This window comes from Mya arenaria, chromosome 4 (genome assembly GCF_026914265.1).
Source record: "Mya arenaria isolate MELC-2E11 chromosome 4, ASM2691426v1".
In the NCBI taxonomy this organism is placed as follows: domain Eukaryota; kingdom Metazoa; phylum Mollusca; class Bivalvia; order Myida; family Myidae; genus Mya; species Mya arenaria.
In genome coordinates, this window is record NC_069125.1 from 75,030,964 (window position 1) to 75,052,413 (window position 21,450).

Here is a 21,450-nt window from a genome sequence, read left to right on the forward strand (position 1 = left end):
GTAAAAGTAATCACAAGAAATTAACCCGGTAATAATTATCCTTCGTGAACATGAAAACGTTGATGGTAATGTGTTAACCATTCTCGAACCGCCCCACATCGCGCACCTGCCCGCGCATGGCTGGGACGCTCCACATTCCGGGAACGTCGCCCTCGAACGTATATACATATAGTATAGTAATCATTTGGTTATAGCAATAGACAAACAGGATTCAGTTGTTTTCGACGAAGGAGTCGCCGGGTTTACAAATTTACGAACAATCAGTGCAACATTTCTAAAAAAAGAAATCAGAAAGTAAGTTACCATATATGCGAATGTGCAAAAAGAATTATATGGATTTTAGTATTTTTATTGGTCAAGTTTTCAAGAGATGATTACCGACAGTTTTGCTGCATTTCATATAATATGAATGTGTTGATAACGTTCAGTTGTTCGCCTAGCTGTCCCGGCACAAAGAGTGCATGGTCGTTTTCTGTCGTCGTCCTCCAGCATGACTCTAGATGCCTGATTTTGCACCCAATCGTCAAAATGCGTGCCTAATTATAAAATTAATCGAACTCCAAACCAACGTCTAATGGCACAGGTATTACAAAGTGAACTTTTGTGTGAGTATATCATGTAATATCTCGTGTATGCAGTCTCCGTCAATACTACAACATATTTTTATTTGAAACGATATCACCTAGAAGCCACAAGACGTTGCTGATTGTCTGAAACATTTTGTCAGAAAAACATATTCATGTTGTCGAAAGATTTTTTTCAGAAAAAATACAAACAAAAGTTCCTGATAAAATATACCTTCGTGAAATGTGCTTAACTCCTTTTTAGACCAACTCATGTTGCAAAATATGTATTGTTTACTCTCGTAGAAATATAAAAAATAAATATATATAAACGATACGTTTTAATTATTGGCCTTCCGAAACAACTTGTATATTGTGGAAGGCACTTAATGGAAATAATAACTGTATATCAAATGTAACGGAAAAAGTACCGTGGTTGCCGACGATTATATGAACTGACATAAAGCAATTCTGAATCTCTGTACATAAACATACTTAAGGTAGGGTTTGAATTCAAAATTAGTAGTCTTTCTAAATATAACACTCTTTTAGAGCCTGGCTTTCTGCTGTTTAAATTTTAAACATAAACTCGTATTCTTTGCTGACATTAACCTTTAAATATCACCAACTCCTTGTGCAAACCACACGTGATATTACTCAATATTGTTTTAACATGTACTGCCCCGTATGTTTTATTTGGAAATGATGAATTGGGTTTGTATCATTTAAATAGGCAATCGTTTTGATAATCCCCAAACCTCTGAACCTTATAATAAAATAGTTCGAATAAGTTTGTCAAAAAGATGCAATTTATGTTCAGATGTTATATCAGCAAATGTATTCACGTATCTTCTTAATTTAAAAATTGCTGTATATGCTTGACCAGATAACGTTTTTGTAACATGCATAAGTGATCCACCTTAGCTGAAGACCATACCTAAATATGTAAATGTATTGACAAACCCCAATGGTGACCCCTGAAAGATAAATTGAAGATTTAAAGGTAATATAACCACTTTCCTAAAATCCAGTATCTTAGCTTTGCATTTGTTCAGCTTAAGTTTCCACTTGTTGCAATACTCCCCTTATATATTAATATTCGCTTGCAATTCATCTGCTGAATTAGCAAAAATAACAATATCGTCTGAATATAATAGTAGAAAGAGTTTGAACAATCCTGTGTCGACCCCTTTGCCCCTACAATACTTCTTCTAGATCGTTAATATACAAAGAAAATAATAATGACGATAGACATTCGACTAGGCGGACACCAAGATAATTTTCAAGCACTGCACCTAGCTCATTTTGGTGTTTAACTCTTAAATACACATTATTATGCATATACTGTATTAATAAAAAATACATCTAAGTCCTTATATTTACAGTTTATACGACAGGTTGTCTCGTACTATATGGGCAAACGCTTTCGTCAAATCAATAAAAACACAGAATAACTGCTTCTTTTCATTAAGAGCATGGTTAATTAGATTTTGTTATACAAAAATATTATCAACGGTACTTAATTTAGCCGTGAAACCAGCTTCTTTTGCCTCGATATATACATGGTAATATTCGGCCCAAATATGATGACCGTACTAGTGCAAATTCAATTAAGCAGTGGTCTGTCAAATCATCTGGTCCATGAACATTGAAATTTACAAATTAAGTGAGTAAAAACCTCATCTACAATGTACTTATCTATTACACTTGCTCCATTCGCACCCACAAATATAAAGCGCCAATAGTTTTCATCACCCCCTACTCGCCCGTTTGCTATTCTTAGTCCTGTTTCAATCAAAACTCAAAAACAATCGACCATTTGTATTAACAACATTATCTTAAGTCTTTTGGGCAAACAAATATCAGTTCTATATACTTCAGATAACGGGTTTAATTTCTTAATGTGTAACTATCATCTACTACAAAATGTTGCAATTTTCGTACCCTTGAATTTAAATATCCAAGATTCACAAACAAACAATTACTGTCATCATTTTGTTGCTAAATTCTGATAATATTTTTGTTCAATAATATCATCAACGTTATTTCTGAACGTTTCTGCTAGAATAAAAAGTTCAATATAACATAAAAAATTTTTTTAGCCCATTAACAAAGTAAATGGTTTTTTTTTTTTTCCATAAGGCCTAAAAAAAGGTTTGGTTAGGGTAACATCCTTTTCAAAAATTGGTAGGGTAGGTTGGCTTTTTTTATTGGGCTTTATACAAAAAGGTCATTTTCATCATTGGAGAATGGTGTTAAAGTAGTCTTCTGTATAAAGCATTCAATCTTGTTTTTTAGTTTTTCATTTATTTTTTAAAACTGACTATAAAAACGGTAGAGTCGGGGCCCATTTTGTAGTTAGGGTCGGGTAACCCGAACCAAATGTATTTTTTAGGCCTAAAAGCGAGTCGTTGTATGACATTACGAAAGAGACATATATGGCGATTTTTCCCTTACATAAAAATAAGCCACCAGAATATTGAGCTCTAGGGCTAGTTTGAATATGGATCTAGTCGGATAAAAAGAGGCCACAACTTTAAATATTAGAAAACAACTTGTTAACAATATAATTATATTACAAATATAAGAAAATAGCAAAAATGTATGAAATCTCATTAATTAGTTTAGTTGTAGATGGGGATGTGTAAGGGAATGCGGCCACCTGATAAGTCACTTAACTTAACAACACCTCACATGAAGTTGGTATTGAAATTCCATCAACAAAGATCAAACCTGTTTGGATGTGATTTAGCTCCAGGTCGCGGTCAGGGTTGGTACCCCGTTGTGGGTGTGGGGGCCGTCTAGCTCATCCCGGGCAGCCCTTTACAGGGCTCCTTTATTTAAGTTAGGCAGTAGAACCATAACGAACATCAATTTTTACTCATATTTTTCCATGTAGTTAAGTTTGGTCAGGAAACTGAGATCCACCAACACTTTATACTATGTTTCTGAAATGATTATATTAACTCACAATGAATAGCGTACATTTTAATATATTTGTATGGCAATTTAGCTAGCCATTGATTTGCCTGTGTCACTGTATATGTGTGTAATGATGTTTTTTTTTTTTCGTCTTCATCATTTGTTATTCAGTACTTGCCAAATTTGTTAAATGAATGAAAATAACATAACAAGCAAAAATATTTTGTTTCTAATGTTGTCAGAAAACATAAGTGCTGAAATAAGCGACTGTAAGTTTGTTTTTCCTAAATGTTTTATCTGTTCGCTATGTCTTAATCTATTTGCACGTAAGTGTTTTCCTACAAACCTGCAACAAATCAATAAACATGGATGCAGGAGCGATCCGAGCGTCTGTCAAACCGCTGGCACGATGACATTGTAGAATGATAAATGAGCTACAATTATGCTCCGTTCACTAACAAACAGTCACATTGAGCCAGACCAACATGAAGTTCTTGTCAAAACCCGGAATTCCTTCCCAAGTCGTGTGCCTGATACACCGGATACGGTGTTTACATAAACATCTCCTCAAGAATTATACAACCGTCGGCGGAACCTCATCACACAAATAGTTCTACATATTTTGAACAATGTCATTTTCTTGAAGATGCCTCCGTTAATTAGAATTGAATCACCCACCACTGTTACAAACGCGTCAAGTGTAAAATGGCGATCTACAAACAATAAAACTTCTACAGTAGTTTAAATATAATACATTTACAGACCGAATGGGAAGTTGTTAAGTAAGTTGCATTTTATCATTTAAAGCTGCACTCTCACATATTTAAAGTTTTGGCAGGAATTATTAATGTTGATTAAGCCCAATTAATTCAAAATAATAAACGATATTCGACACTGAAGTCGAACTTTTTATAGTGAATGACTCCGTTTATTTTCAACTGAACACTTAGCTGAACCATTGATGACATTGTTGAACAACTAGAAAATACTGCTTTTGTTGTTAAACTGAAAATAACCAATGTAAATGAAAACTTGTACAATAATCCGGATTGTATTTGTCTCTCACACAAATAACACGGGTTAATTCGATTCCGAAGCAATAAATGATCGCATGATACGCAATAATTTATTTTATTTTCATTTCAGTATTTATTAGTGCTTGTAAGTTTATTACTCGAATGAACATTTTACCAAGTATTCAGTATATATTTTTACACATGATTATGAAATATCACACATAGGTTTTACTGCTTGTGTACGCATGGGCATATCAAAAGAAAAACTATAATCTCGTATATTCTCTAAAAATTCACCCTGATATACATCTTCATACGCACGTGATTTTGAAGAAGTGAATACAAATAAAGGTTGAGCTTTATGCACTACTCAACTTATGTGATGCATATATATTCATATAATCAGTTCATACAGTGAAATAATAAGTCGAGTGTGTATGTTCCTTCATATTTCTAACATTGTTCACTCTGCTACAGTCATATTCTTCAATCAGCCGGTTTCATCAGCGTTATTTGCACCTTACAAAACACACACAATTATTAAAAATGATAAATAAAATTAAATTTAAAGAATAAGTACAGACACTGCAGTAGTTCTATGTTTATTCCAGGCAATATTCAGCCCTCCTTGAGACTGGAATGCTCCGCCCTCTGGTGTTCTAGCTCCACCCAGCCACTCATTTTCCGCCCAACGCTCCCATCAGCCAATGGATATTGGCACCCTGCTGTCTGCCGCTTGCATGCACCGCCCAGATAAACGGCTGCTGAAATCTGGCTCTTTCGCGGCGAGGACGACTATGAATTGTAAACTGGAATGGGGCGTGTAATTGATAATTACGTTGATTGCATGTGCGCAAGGTGCCAAAAGAAATTCCATATTTTCAATAGGCACTGAAGTCATCACAAGTAAGGTGACGACAGTATTGTGAAAAAGGTGGGATTAGATAAATCTGATTTTTTAAAATTCAATTATATACAAGTTGTGCATTCTCCTGCCATTTAAATAAAAGTTGAAGTGAAAGTGTTTAACCGTATTGGATTTCCAACAGCTCATTATAGATAAGATTCCGAGTGTTATTGATTGACTCCGTGGACGTATCTTGCAGGCGGTGGTGGTTTATCTGGAGTCAGAAGGCAGTCCGTCCAAACATGGACGTGGGCACGAACCTGTCACTGCGCGCTAACGCGTTCAGCATCAGCAGCCTGATGTCAGGGCCGCTTGCCGACCTAGGACTGTCGGGGCTGGGCTACCAGTTCGTGCCGCCACAGCGATCCACGGACTGCTCATTCGACTGGGGCCAAAACGGGCCATATGGTCCTGGCATGAAGACCATGGAAGGTGGGTACTCAATCATCTCAAATATAATGCGAGTCGTTGTGTCCAGGCAAACGTCCGTGTTAAAGTTTCCATTCCAAAACATGTTATGAGATGAGTCTGACCCAGTCTGTATCTGTTCACTGTTTGAAAAGTAATCCATGGCTATGGAGTCATCATTTATATTTTCAACGATCTCTCGTGCCGAGCGATGACAGTCCTCTTTTGCACGTGTACCTGTGAATGACGACGTGCTGAGGTGTAAACATGTTCTGTGTTGGCATTTGTTTGGAGACGTAAAACCTCCATACTGGATAAACTCGGCTTGTGTCCTTAACACTATTGGAAAATCATTAAGGATTTTCAAGAGATTTGGGTATAATAACGTTGACTTTTGCAATTTGTTCATTCATTATCTAGCATCAAACCACGTATTCGTTATCAAACATTTACAAAATATTTAAATTACACTACATGCTTAAGTCAGTGATTGTAAAAAGAAAAATATCACTTCAAGCAAATCTGAAATGATACCAATGATCCCATATCAGATTTTGTTCTTGTATGTACAATATATTATTATATATTACTAACTACATTAATTGCATATACGTTGAGTTTACATATATTTATTTTTACAAAACAACTTTATGAAACAGGAAGAGGTGAATAAGTATAAACACAGCCTGGTCGCAATGGAAAAGAATTGAAATGATTTGGGAGATTATATTATAAACAAACACTTGTTAAAAAAGGGCAGAAAAACATGTATATATTGTTATATATACCTCGTTGGATAATGACTACCAGTAAACATCAGACATATTCAGTGGCTTCCTTGTCAATAACTGTTTAATATTATACTTGCGGCTTTTAATTGTCTGGATGAATAAATCGTATAAGCTTGGTCAAGGGATATATATATATGCAGCCATTTGTTGGTTCTGTCGTGTATTTCATATCAATATAATCAGGTAAATAACATTTTCTAAATAAAAAAGAACATAGAAATTTATAACGTTCAATGGTTCTTATTTAGGAAAATGAACATAACTCTTTTTATGCAAATTATATATAGACATTTAAACACCGTTAATCCGAACAACATTTATCCGAAATTATCGCTATTGCGATTTTATTTTCGGTCCCGATTTTATTTCTTCTTCCCAATACAAGTAACTCTTTTAATGCAAAGCATATGAACTCATGTCTGTGTGCTAACAATGATTTACTAAATATGAACTTTTTATAGTGAATAATTCCGTTTATTTTCAATTGGTATATTGTTACAACTCTGATGCACTTATACTTGTACTCCCAGCTTGCCTGATGAACGCGGGGACGGGGCGACCGCTTTACGACACCATGCGTCTGGAAAACGCTGAGGCTGCCCTGCCGCGCACCAACCTCACCGACTCCCTGCTGGATGGCGACAAAGGCAACACGGACATAAACCAAAATAGCCAGGGCGACCGGAAGTCCCCGGGCTTGGACTGTTCCATGTGCGAGGCGGCGGAGGACGGGGACGATGTCGTTAAGCCACTGCACGGAAAACTGGCTGGCGTCTCATGTCAGCTCGAGATGAAGTCACTGTGGGACGAGTTTGATGAGCTTGGGACGGAGATGATCGTCACCAAAGCCGGAAGGTGCGTAACTAATAGCAACATATATCCTGTTTTAGAACAGTAATATAACCGTCTATGTGACCCGCTGTCTACGACCAAATCAACCGATTATAACCATAGGTGGCTGTATACCGACCGGTGAATATGATGCAATAAAAAAGTGTTAAATGCATTTTATTGTGTCAGGAAGCCAGAACTTTGAATCCAATGAACAACTTGGTAAAAGTGTTTTTTTTTCCGCTAAGAGAGCAAAAAGAAATATTGTAAACATGCTATGTTAAAATTCTCTGAATCATAATGCTTCATATCATTAATGTTCAAATTTATCTAATGTAATTTAAATTTATTTTATTTGAATTAAAATGTTTGATATGTTAACTGCACCTTCATAAAATAAGCTCACTTACTTTTAATAACATAATTTAAGAGGTGGTAATGACGTTTCGTTAATTTCTGCCTAAATACTACTCGTATATCACATGGGTAAAACACAAACAAAATGATATCTTTCTTCAATATAAACTATGTATAAACAAATGTGGAACATTATTTCTAGCGTATCGTCCAGTGCGATTTCTCAATGGATGTACAGACATTCGAATCTATAGATATATTATAATAAAATTAAACATTTTCAACTGATCTTAATACTGGATTTAAATATCGTATACATATCAGGAACGGAGCTATTGGTTATTTTCGCATGTCATTCCTGCTTGAATGTATCTAGAACTCTGCATTTAAATTTGTGAAGAAATGCATTCACGTTTACCTCGTGTTTTCGGCTGCCTTCCGTTTCAAATAAAATACATGTAAATGTGAAGAAAAAAGTCCAGTTAGAAAATGAAACCAGAAAGTTTGTATTAATAACAACTTAACTGTAAGTGGTTTTTTTTTTTGTAAACCGAAGGTAGCCAACCTTTTCTTTTCTTTTTTTTTTTTGATTAATTACGGGTGAAAATCTTGATTTATTAAATAATAATAATAATAATAATAATAATAATAATAATAATAATAATAATAATAATAATAATAATAACAACAACTTTATTTAACGAAGGTTACATACTAAGTGTACAATCATTACAGACATACTACTTATTTCCAGAATGGCCTTCACATAAAAAGTATTACAAAAACACATATACTAACTCACATATTAAGCAACATACAAAACATACAATCACACTATCAATATCATACTTCTCTCATGTAATTCAACATAATTATACATGTATTCAACATTTCCTGGACAAACACAACTCAGCTTAATATGATGATTATAAATTACAATAATTTCATTCTGTAAATAATGTAGATATATTCAGTAAAACTACGTTCAATCAATATATTTTCAACATTTACACATTTGGTAGTATCCAAGTTGTTGCAAGAATGTCATACACGTACATTAACATGTTTAAACATGTTTAAATGTTTAAAAAAATTATGTTATTTTTCAATAATTTTCGTGAATCACTGGGGTTTCTATCAATTTGTTTACTGTATACTTTTTAAATCCCTATTAAATAAATATGTACAAGTATTTTAACGGTATCAATATATTTGCCTGAGACTGATAACGATTAAAATAAAAATAAAAAACGCATGCAAACAACACAACAACAACAACAACAACAACAACAATCAACCAATAAATCGGGATTATAAAATATATGAGTAGAATGGTCAACACTTCTCAGGAAATGAATTATAAGATATTTTTTTGTTATATAAAAGTTGAGTATTTTGCGACATTCTGGACGATCGGTACTATCAAAACGTCTTCCTTGAATATGCATTAACAAATAATCAGTTTAATAACAATGTTTAAAGAAATGATTAACAAACTGGCAATACGAATTATAATTGTAAACATGGCCGGCGCCATAACGGTTGATTGATTATTATCGCAGCCACAATTTGGCTTTTCCAGAATGTCCATCGAGTCACGATCCCGTCTCTTGGGACCAGGGCTTCATTACCCCCGGCCCTGGGCTTGATTTTGTTCCCTAATCACCGTGAAAATGTGTAAACAAACTGTGAAATCAAGCACGGCCGCTGGTGCACCGTCGATAAATCAAGCGCTCCCCGCAATGTTTCGACATGCACGGTGATAAAAGTCATGGTTCAATTACAATCGGACATGGCTAATTTCAGAACGAATTTTTGAAGACGTTTAAAGAGATACTTTATTTTTAATGTATTCTAAAGTATCTTTAAACGTTATAAGTAAATAGTACTAAATAAAATGTGTTTAAAAATGGAACTTATTTAAAAATGATACCTTTGTTTGTACCAAAAATTGTTTATTTATGAAGTTTAAACACTAAGAAAGAACCCCTAGTTTTTGCCTTTGGCGGTACGAAATTAATTTTTATTTATTATAATTATTATTTAATTACTGGGTATATGTCTTACATCCATTTTGGTATGGTGAGGGTTTATTCCCCCAACCACCCACATTTCTACCGGAGTCCTGCGAAACAAATAAAGCGAAAATATTGTTTTAGCCTCCGTTCCGAATGCTAAATTGTAAGTTTCCACGTACCGCGTCCAACCATCTAGAGTCCCGAGCCTCGTGGCCATGTCCAAGTCACTAAATCTTGACACTTGTTGATCAAGGTGGGATTTCATAGGGGAATACTAATCAGACGCTTAATTATAGACACAATATTTGGTAATTATAAGCTTATTCAATGTTGAGTATAAACATACGGTCTCCTGGGATTTCAGTGGTCTGTCGGGGGCTGCGGTCAACAGTTATCAGATTTGGCAGCCCCATCATAATCCAGCAGTCTTTCTGCAGACCACAGATTATTCATAATATGAAATATCTTCGTTTTCCAATAAAATAAAATAGCTCATATATTTCAAAGCACATGCATAATTTATGTTGGTCCGAGATACATCTCAGCTTAAAATCTTACTGTAGAAGAGTAGCGATGTGGTGGAAATTTCTACTAGGGAGAGAAATAACTGTAAAACATAAACTTGATAATTTACTGATCGAAACTTGTAACTAATTTCCCCGTGTGGAGGCCCGGCGGGCATGGGCAGGCCATCCAATTAGCCGTTTCCTCCCTGTTACTGCCGTAACGTCAACAAACGCACCTGGGTTCACACACACTTTCGGCGCTGACGAAAATATCAAAACATAAACTTTCCTCTATACACTTCTCATTTTACTCTTTGACATTTTCCAGTTTCTCTAATGTAATCATGTTTAATTAAATTGCAAATGAAGTTATAATAACTTAAACGGTGTTTTACAATTTCACAGATTTAATAGGCCAAAATGAATGTGTCAGAATTTAAGAACCCTTCTCCCTCCCCCTCAAACCTCCTCCCAGCAGCAAAAAATAAGCACATTCACGTATGCATGTGATTTTCAAAGGTACGTGTAGGCTTCTTTTTGTCCACTACGTCAGCCAGATATGTGCACTTTGTACAAGTTTAGAATGACGTGTACGTTAACGCCAGAAAAGAGATTAAAGCGAGTATAAGCAAGCCTACAAGAACATATGTTCAAAGTAAAATTTAACAAACTGGCTCTACACGTACATGTTCTGTTTGCCACCTCTCTAGTATCCATGCAGCAATGTACACGTATATGTGCTGTTTGCCACATCACTAGTATCCATGCAGCAAGGTACACGTATATGTGCTGTTTGCCACATCACTAGTATCCATGCAGCAAGGTACACTTATATGTGCTGTTTGCCACCTCTCTAGTATCCATTTAGCAATGTATACGTCTATGTGCTGTTTGCCACCCCTCTAGTATCCATGTAGCAATGTACAAGTATATGTGCTGTTTGCCACCTCTCTAGTATCCATGTAGCAATGTACACGTATATGTGCTGTTTGCCACCTCTCTAGTATCCATGTAGCAATGTACACGTATATGTGCTGTTTGCCACCTCTCTAGTATCCATGTAGCAAGGTACACGTATATATGTGCTGTTTGCCACCTCTCTAGTATCCATGTAGCAAGGTACACGTATATATGTGCTGTTTGCCACCTCTCTAGTATCCATGTAGCAAGGTACACGTATATGTGCTGTTTGCCACCTTTCTAGTATCCATGTAGCAAGGTACACGTATATGTGCTGTTTGCCACCTTTCTAGTATCCATGTAGCAATGTACACGTATATGTGCTGTTTGCCACCTTTCTAGTATCCATGTAGCAATGTACACGTATATGTGCTGTTTGCCACCTTTCTAGTATCAATGTAGCACTGTACACGTATATGTGCTGTTTGCCACCTTTCTAGTATCCATGTAGCAAGGTACACGTCTATGTGCTGTTTGCCACCTTTCTAGTATCCATGTAGCAAGGTACACGTCTATGTGCTGTTTGCCACCTCTCTAGTATCCATGTAGCAATGGACACGTATATGTGCTGTTTCCCACCTCTCTAGTATCCATGTAGCAATGGACACGTATATGTGGTGTTTGCCACCTCTCTAGTATCCATGTAGCAATGGACACGTATATGTGCTGTTTCCCACCTCTCTAGTATCCATGTAGCAATGGACACGTATATGTGCTGTTTCCCACCTCTCTAGTATCCATGTAGCAATGGACACGTATATGTGCTGTTTCCCACCTCTCTAGTATCCATGTAGCAATGGACACGTATATGTGCTGTTTCCCACCTCTCTAGTATCCATGTAGCAATGGACACGTATATGTGGTGTTTCCCACCTCTCTAGTATCATATGTAGCAAGGTACACGTATATGTGCTGTTTCCCACCTCTCTAGTATCAATGTAGCAATGTACACGTATATGTGCTGTTTCCCACCTCTCTAGTATCAATGTAGCAATGTACACGTATATGTGCTGTTTCCCACCTCTCTAGTATCAATGTAGCAATGTACACGTATATGTGCTGTTTCCCACCTCTCTAGTATCCATGTAGCAATGTACACGTATATGTGCTGTTTTCCACCTCTCTAGTATCGATGTAGCAATGTACACGTATATATGCTGTTTGCCACCTCTCTAGTATCCATGTAGCAATGTACACGTTCATGTTTTGTTTCCCACATCTCTAGTATCCATGTAGCAAGGTACACGTATAAGTGTCGTTTCCCACCTCTCTAGTATCAATGTAGCAAGGTACACGTCTATATGTTGTTTCCCACCTCTCTAGTATCAATGTAGCAAGGTACACGTATAAGTATCGTTTCCCACCTCTCTAGTATCAATGTAGCAAGGTACACGTCTACATGTTGTTTCCCACATCTCTAGTATCAATGTAGCAAGGTACACGTATATCTGTCGTTTTCCACCTCTCTTGTATCCATGTAGCAAGGAACACGTATATGTGTTATTTCCCAAATCTCTAGTATCAATGCAGCAAGTTACACGTATATGTATTGTTTCCCACATCTCTAGTATCCATGTAGTAAGGTACACGTATATGTGCTGTTTCCACCTCTCTAGTATCAATGTAGCAAGGTACACGTATAAGTGTCGTTTTCCACCTCTCTAGTATCCATGTAGCAAGGTACACGTATATGTGCTGTTTCCACCTCTCTAGTATCAATGTAGCAAGGTACACGTATATGTGACGTTTTCCACCTCTCTAGTATCCATGCAGCAAGGTACACGTATATGTGTCGTTTTCCATCTCTCTAGTATCCATGTAGCAAGGTACACGTATATGTGTTGTTTCCCACCTCTTTAGTATCCATGCAGCAAGGTACACGTCTATGTGTTGTTTCCCACCTCTCTAGTATCCATGCAGCAAGGTACACGTTTATGTGCTGTTTCAAACCTCTCTAGTATCAATGCAGCTAGGTACACGTATATGTGCTGTTTCACACCTATCTATACAGATGTTTGTCGCATGTTGCTGTCCTAATTACATAGGAGTAACAAAAAACAACTTCTACTGGTTACAGCCGTTATTGTATTTGCTGTTTTGCCAACAAGACGGTTAACACTGCATTCACTGGTTAAGGTGTCGATTGTTCCAAGATTGCCGACCTCTGCATTCACTGGTAGACGTGTCGACTGTTCCAAGACGGCGACCCCTGTATTCACTGGTAGACGTGTCGATTGTTCCAAGACGGCGACCTCTGCATTTTACTGCTAGACGTGTTGATTGTTCCAAGACGGCAACCTTTGCAATTACTGCTAGATATGTCGATTGTTCCAAGATGGCGACCTCTGCATTCACTGCTAGGCGTGTCGACTGTTTTAAGACGGCGACCCCTGTATTCACTGGTAGACGTTTCGATTTTTCCATGACGGCGACCTCTGCATTCACTGCTAGACGTGTCGACTGTTCCATGACGGCGACCCCTGCACTCACTGCTAGACGTGTCGACTGTTCCATGACGGCGACCTTTGCATTCACTGCTAGACGTGTCGACTGTTCCAAGACGGCGACCCCTGCTCTCACTGCTAGACGTGTCGACTGTTTCAAGACGGCGACCCCTGTATTCACTGATAGACGTGTCGATTGTTCCAAGACGGCGACCTCTACATTCACTGCTAGACGTGTCGACTGTTCCAAGACGGCGACCTCTACATTCACTGGTAGATATGTCGACTGTTCCAAGACGGCGACCTCTACATTCACTGGTAGACGTGTCGACTGTTCCAAGACGGCGATCACTACATTCACTGGTAGACGTGTCGACTGTTCCAAGACGGCGACCTCTACATTCACTGGTAGACGTGTCGACTGTTTCAAGACGGCGACCCCTGTATTCACTGGTAGACGTGTCGATTGTTCCAAGACGGCGACCTCTACAGTCACTGTTAGACGTGTCGACTGTTCCAAGACGGCGACCTTTGCATTTACTGCTAGACGTGTCGACTGTTCCAAGACGGCGACCTCTACATTCACTGGTAGACGTGTCGACTGTTTCACGACGGCGACCTCTACATTCACTGGTAGACGTGTCGACTGTTCCAAGACGGCGACCTCTACATTCACTGCTAGACGTGTCGACTGTTCCAAGACGGCGACCTCTGCATTCACTGGTAGACGTGTCGACTGTTCCAAGACGGCGACCCCTGCATTCTCTGCTAGACGTGTCGACCCTTTCAAGATGTCGACTCCTGTATTCATCGGTAGACTCTACGATTGCGACCGTTTAAAGACGATTGATTTTCCCTGTATAGTTGATAATATGTATCACCATTTTATTCCATTTCAATGTAAATAAAAACAAAAACAAAAACAAAAACAGGAAGAGAAGCAACAGAACAGAAAACAATTTGTTAATACTATCTGTGTTTATAAATTATTCATTGCATGTCCATCCAATTTGAAATCAAATTGATAATATATGGTTTCATCTAACTTTACATCTAATAGGCGGAGGTATGGCCATTTGTGATATAAAATTGTAACAATATTGCTCTAAATAAATCAATATCGAGCGCTCCGATGAAGTCTATATACGTTATAATTTTGAAATGTATATAAAAGTTGTAAAGTGTGATACACGATAGCTACGCTTAAATATGCAGTTGTATGCAGAGATACGTGTTTTCTACGATAAGTTATGCAGTTGTATGCCGAGATACATGTTATCTTCGATAAGTTATGCAGTTGTATGCCGAGATACATGTTTTTCTACGATAGGTTATGCAAGTGTATGCCGAGATACATGTTATCTTCGATAAGTTATGCAGTTGTATGCCGAGATACATGTTTTCTTCGATAAGTTATGCAGTTGTATGCCGAGATACATGTTATCTTTGATAAGTTATGCAGATGTATGCCGAGATACATTTATCTAAGATAAGTTTTGCAGTTGTATGCCGAGATACATGTTATCTACGGTAAGTTATGCAGTTGAATGTCGAGATACATGATATCTAAGATAAGTTATGCAGTTGTATGCCGAGATACATGTTTTTTACGATAAGTTATGCCGTTGTGTCCCATGATACATGTTTGCTGCGATAAGTTATGCAGCTGTATGCCGTGATATATGTTTTCTACGATAAGTTATGCAGTTGTATGCCGTGATATATGTTTTCTACGATAAGTTATGCAGTTGTATGCCGTGATATATGTTTTCTACGATAAGTTATGCAGTTGTATGCCGTGATATAAGTTATGCAGTTGTATGCCGTGATATAAGTTATGCAGTTGTATACCGTGATATATGTTATGCAGCTGTATGCCGTGATATATGTTGTGCAGTTGTACGATGTGCGTGTTTTTCAGGCGTATGTTCCCGACGTTCCAGGTGCGACTGTACGGCTTGGACGCCGCCGCCGACTACATGGTCATGATGGACTTTGTCCCTTGTGACGACAAGAGATACAGGTCAGTGTCATCCGGGACCAAGCAAATGGCATTTCTTTGAAGAATCCTGTCATGTGGTATTTTATAACTATGTACAACGATCAACCATTGACTAAATGTGCTCTACCGTAGAAATCATAGTTACACCCATTTTTAATATAGATGGCTATTTACCAACGGACATGAACAAAATCGTTAAATAAAAGTAAATCTCGTTACTAAACGTATTTTATTAGGCTACGTGACTCAACGTACAAAATTCCATCTCACGTTGATGGACGATGACTTCATACGGCGGCGTCATGATGAAACGCATTGTGCCCCGTAATTCTCAACATTGTTGTTACTGTTGTTGTTACTGTTGTTTCCAGATCACAAACGTGTCATTATTGTCGTCATGTGATCAATTAACGTGTAAAACTAAACTTGGAGTTTGTTTCAATATTAACACAGAAAGGGCTATATTGAGACTATGCATATCTTACCCGTATGTGTTTAAGACTTTAAGTGTATAGAACATGATTGACAATCCATAATTACGAATTTGGAAGAATTATTTTTGGCCAATTATCTCTTTTCACATGATATAAATTCATTTGATACAAGAATTGAAAATCTAAACATATATTTCAGTACCATATCAAATTATTCTCGTAATTAATTTAGCTGTGCGTGTGTACATGCAGTAAATATGTATAAAATAAATATACCTTAAATAAGCTTATCAGTAACGATGCTCAGTATTTCCTCCAATAAAGTATGCATTTTCAAATGTTTCTGAACGTTAATGGAAGTTTCAATACAACGGAGCGTAACAAGTAACAATTAACGCGACGTCTTTATTGAACGTCTTGTTTCGTCCATGTAGGTACTCGTTCCACAGTTCCAGCTGGGTGGTGGCGGGAAAGGCGGACCCCTACATGCCGGGCCGGATCCACGTGCACCCAGACTCCCCCGCCAAGGGCGCCACCTGGACCAAGCAGATCGTCTCCTTCGACAAACTCAAGCTCACTAACAACCTCATGGACGACAACGGACATGTAAGTACAACACTCTCAAATTATGTTCGTGTATATATCCCCACCCTTTCCGATGTGTTTTATTTTATTATGACTTATGTACCAACTGTTCCCTTTTTGTTTCATGTGATATGTCCGCTTCTGTTCGTGTACATACTGTCTTTTCATTTGTCGTTTTTTTGAATTATTAATTTGCAAACGAAGAACGATAATTATGGATGAATTTAAGTTTCTTTTTTTATTTGAAGCGAAAAATCTTTAAAATGTTTTTTTTTTCCGGTTTGGTATAAGAACAATGAAATAAAATTGATTTTCGTTTTTCAATATAAACATAAACGAAAATAATACGATATATACACGTATCGTTTCGTCCTTTTAAACCGTTTCTTGTTTTGAAGAAGCTACGATATATAATTTATACAGTAAAATTATATACTTAAATCTGCATTTCAATCTACAATTTGTAACTGTGCCCATCATGAGAAAGTGGCATTCTCTACAGATGGCTTATCAGCTCGCTAATGTTGGATACATGTTCCTATCCAGTAATCGCTTTTCAACCGTCGTGGCCATGTAATATACTCATATATACTCTGCTATATATCAATGTCAAATTGCTCTCTCTGGACTGACTTATTATTTATTTACATGAAATACACACATTTAATGTTGTTGTTTTTTTAAAGTATACTTAAAATGAAATTATGTTATGTTTTGCCTTGTTTGTGTAAACATTCTCAAACACACCCAAAAAAGAAACATTTTAATAATTAAATGACAGACATCAGGATGGTTGGATATTAAACCATCATAAGTGGCAATAAACGGGTGAAATGGTTGTTCAATAATCTGTTCTACTTCTTTTTTTTCCGAGAATCAATATAAGCCTTACATAAAAAAGGATTATCAGACGCATTTTTGTGGCAAAAAAAAATCAAACATTGACACAGCTATTCGTTATCTTCCCAGAATGGGTCAAACTTAATTGTAGGCACCCAATGTCTCCATCTATCTGTGAGAGCCAGTCTGTCATCGTGCCATTAATGAACCCGGGCTCGACCCCCTGTAGCCTGGCTTATCGCTGATTGGCTGAGATAGCACGTGCACGCGTGTGCGTGTGATTGATTCACGCCTGCTTGAAAATTAACTGGTCACAAAGATAAACATCATCCTCCACCATTTGATTATACCTGTCACAAAAATTGCATTTATTTCTTACAAAAGTTTACGCTTGCTATAGAACACCATTCATTTTAATGCCAAAATAAAAATAATAAAAAAGTTATTATCATTACTAGTAACATTGTTAATAAATATTGTTATTTTTAGTTTTATTAATATAATTGTTAATATTATTGTTGTTAATATTGTTGTTGTTGCTACTGCTGCTGCTGCTGCTGCTGCTGCTGCTGTTGTTGTTATTTTTTAATATTATTATTATTATTTTTACTACTATTTTTTTATTAGTATAAATTTAATTATTATTATTATTCTTATTATTATTTATTATTTATTATTAGTTTAATCATTATTATTATTAAAAAAAAATCTATTTTTTTTTCATTATTAGTATAAATATTATTATTATTATTTTTATTATTATTATTATTATTATTATTATTATTATTATTATTATTATTATTAACCTATATATATTTTTTTTATCATAATTTTACTTGCATTTTGTTTAAAAAAATATATATCATACTTTTTGAACGCTTGTCTCAATTGACTATTCATTAAACCGTTAACGCTTTCATTATAAATCAGAACTTTCAAAGAAAACGCTGAAAAATTAAGTGTGGATGTTTACTGAGGGTAATTTCTCAACACTTTTAATCTTTCATGCTGTTGCATTTAGTTTAGACGGTTCTTTTTATCAGTCAGATTTTAGCACAAACACTTGATCAGAATAGTTCTTGAATTAAACGTTTGATAAAAACATTCAAAATCACTACAAAAAATCTTTTTATTTTTCGTCTATGCGCTCAGTGCATGCTGACATTCACTGAAAAATAAGTTCATAACCACATAATGAAACTGGTATATGAAAAGTACCGTTCAATTTAAGTTAATTTAGCGCATACATTGTTTTTTATAGCATCTGCCAGCGATTTGAATAAAATAAATTATGAGGCCATCGTATAACCAAAATTTAAAGATCAATCAAATTCGAATGATTTCAGCCATGTGGGTGGGGTTTTAGTAAATTTGAAACATGGAGCGAAATCACCAAAATCGTAAATGACACTCACATGTTCGTGTAAATAAAACTCACTCGAGTAGAAACACACCAATTTCAGCCAAACCGGAAGCTGTATATACGTTTAGCTAGGAGGAAAGGCGCCCAATCCACCAACACCAAGCATTTCCAACAAGAGCAATAACTCTGCTAGTGCGTTTAAAAAACTGCACACTACAATTGCTTTTAAGCGGTTCCGAAAATGTTGCATTTGTAAAAGTACGGAAGGCAATCATTTTAAGGAGTATGAGTTATTATATGAAAAAAGGTCCCATTAGTCGCAAATCGAACATTTGTTTAATTATTTTGAAACTGAATCATTATCAACTATAGAAAAGATGTTTTAAGAATAACATATGTTTAGTGTACACATTACTGTTATTCGTGTTCTTGTTTCAGATCATTTTGAACTCTATGCACAAGTTCCAGCCCCGGTTCCACGTGGTGTACGTGTACCCGAAGTCTGAGAACTGTTCCACCAGCCAGAACTACAAGACCTTCATCTTTCAGGAAACCAAGTTCATGGCTGTCACCGCCTACCAGAACCACAGGGTAGGTATCCGTGGGATGTGTGTGTGTGTGTAGGGGGGGGGGGGGGGCAGTATTCGCGAGGCGGGAATTGGGGAGGTTGAACTCGATGATTAAATGTACAAACGATCGAGGAACGAATGAAAATTGCAGTCAGTTAATCTGTATATGTGCATCACTCAGCCGGTCAGATGTATCTGTCGATGAACGAACGCAAATAAACAATAAAGAATATCCGATCTATCAAGTAGTAATTAATTATGAATTATGAATATATACATAAGTTTATTTTTAAATAAAAAATAATACCGTTTAGAAAATACCATATTCATTTACTTCTATGAACGCTATTTTCAGATAACCCAGCTGAAGATCGCCAGTAACCCATTCGCTAAAGGCTTCCGGGATGTCGACCCCAATGACTGGTACGTTATATCTGCAATTAGCCACACTTCAATCCTTAGATTTCCTCTCATTGTGGCCATTACTTGATTATATTACAATGTATATAACCAAATGAACGCTGTTGTTGCAGCGGTATGGCGGACGTGATCTCCCAGATGTCGCCCCACAGCGGCCAGCGTAATCACAGCCGACCAAGCTCCCTCGTCATGTCCCAGCAAGGCCGCAAGGGCTCGCCTACATCGAAAGGTAAGTTTTTCACAGTATTGTGTTTAAATAATTTTCTTATAATCTTTTTCTCGTTTGTATTTGTATTTTCTGTATATATCTATATATTGAAAGTCGTGTATGTAAAGGCAAATATGCAACTTCATCCACTTTACACTTTAGGACAAGACGAAAACAGAGAAGCTCAGCAACTTGATGTCATGTCAACTTCTGGATTCACTACACCGAATTATAACGCTGCCTCCATGCGGCTGCAAACGTCATATCCGGGACCGGACACGTTTGCATACGCGCAATATGCGCACGACACGTACCTGATGGCGGCCAAAACGCGGCCCTCCCCATACAGCCGCCCAGGGGACTACACTTCCGGTTACCGATCCTCGAACATTAAGCTCCCGTACGGGCAGACCGGGGGTTACGGCTACCCCTTTGATGCCAGGTGAGGCTGTCTCCAATGTCAGGGACGCGTGAAAATCTTGTGATGAGGACTGGGCTGGCCATCCGGCGCTGCACGTGACACAGTGTTAACCGAATTAAGTGCCATAAACGTGTTTAACGGAATTACGAATAATTCATCGTAATGTGATAAATAACTGAAATTAATACTCATGTGTATTTATTTTCGTATGTCCGGTTGGTGCCAAATGTATTTTCTGCAACAGTTGATACGCTGTTAAGAAACAGACGGTTTGACGTTTAAACGACGTTTTTATTGTCGTATCACATTTATCATTATTTTCATCTGAAACAAATACGCAAAGAAAATATATCATGGGTTGCTATGTTCTTTGGTATTTGATTTTTGACAAAATAAATTATTATTATGTTATTGTATCATTGCGTTAATTACATGGAATTAAATATTTAAATTTCAAGTAAGCGTTATTTTAGTTCGGCCTGTGTTTTCATTTAAAAACGGAAGCTGATGACAGATCAGTTGTGTTTTTGTGTACTTTTGGAATTATTTTAAAACATTTTTATTACTTAAAATAACAACAAACGATAAACAGTCTCTACTTTACGTAATGTTCAAGCGGGCTAGATGCAAGAATGTATGGTAGTGCGGTTCTGGCCGCGGGATGGCTGTAGGGCCGGCGGGGCTGAGCGGCAGATGTATCGGTTCAGGCGTCTGTCGTCGGCCCATCACAGATAGCGCCCTGACAGCAGATCCGAGCGAGCGCTCCCTCACAAATTAGCACGTTATATAAACACAATTTCCACAGTATAAACAATCAAACATGGCCGACGGATATAGATAAAACGGATCGCAACAAAAACCGACAATGAGTAATGAGCAGATCGA

General features: G+C 36.9%; 1 protein-coding gene across 3 annotated transcripts; it reads left to right on the forward strand.

Moving 5' to 3' along the window:
* The first annotated feature begins 217 nt into the window (after positions 1-217).
* LOC128232300 (T-box transcription factor TBX1-like) lies at positions 218-20,983 on the forward strand. 3 transcript variants are annotated; one of them, XM_052945781.1, is made up of 10 exons: positions 218-294; positions 5,113-5,435; positions 5,608-5,840; positions 7,138-7,462; positions 15,645-15,746; positions 16,594-16,765; positions 19,386-19,538; positions 19,872-19,939; positions 20,050-20,165; positions 20,307-20,983. In XM_052945781.1, exons 3-10 carry the CDS (start codon positions 5,651-5,653, stop codon positions 20,588-20,590), a joined length of 1,410 nt encoding a protein of 469 aa, XP_052801741.1. In that variant the 5' UTR covers positions 218-294; positions 5,113-5,435; positions 5,608-5,650; the 3' UTR covers positions 20,591-20,983. The 3 variants fall into 3 exon arrangements, with proteins under 3 accessions (XP_052801741.1, XP_052801740.1, XP_052801742.1); XM_052945780.1 differs by having other exon boundaries at positions 5,113-5,840; XM_052945782.1 differs by lacking the exons at positions 218-294; positions 5,113-5,435; positions 5,608-5,840 and adding an exon at positions 6,144-6,192.
* The last annotated feature ends 467 nt before the right edge of the window (positions 20,984-21,450 follow it).

What these genes read in the sequence shown, in the direction of transcription:
- LOC128232300 (XM_052945780.1), top strand. Translation starts at nt 5,651, where the DNA reads ATGGACGTGGGCACGAACCTGTCACTGCGCGCTAACGCGTTCAGCATC. An exon ending in ATCGTCACCAAAGCCGGAAG is followed by an intron (nt 7,463 to 15,644) that starts GTGCGTAACTAA and finishes CGTGTTTTTCAG; the next exon opens with GCGTATGTTCCCGACGTTCC. An exon ending in GGGCTCGCCTACATCGAAAG is followed by an intron (nt 20,166 to 20,306) that starts GTAAGTTTTTCA and finishes TTTACACTTTAG; the next exon opens with GACAAGACGAAAACAGAGAA.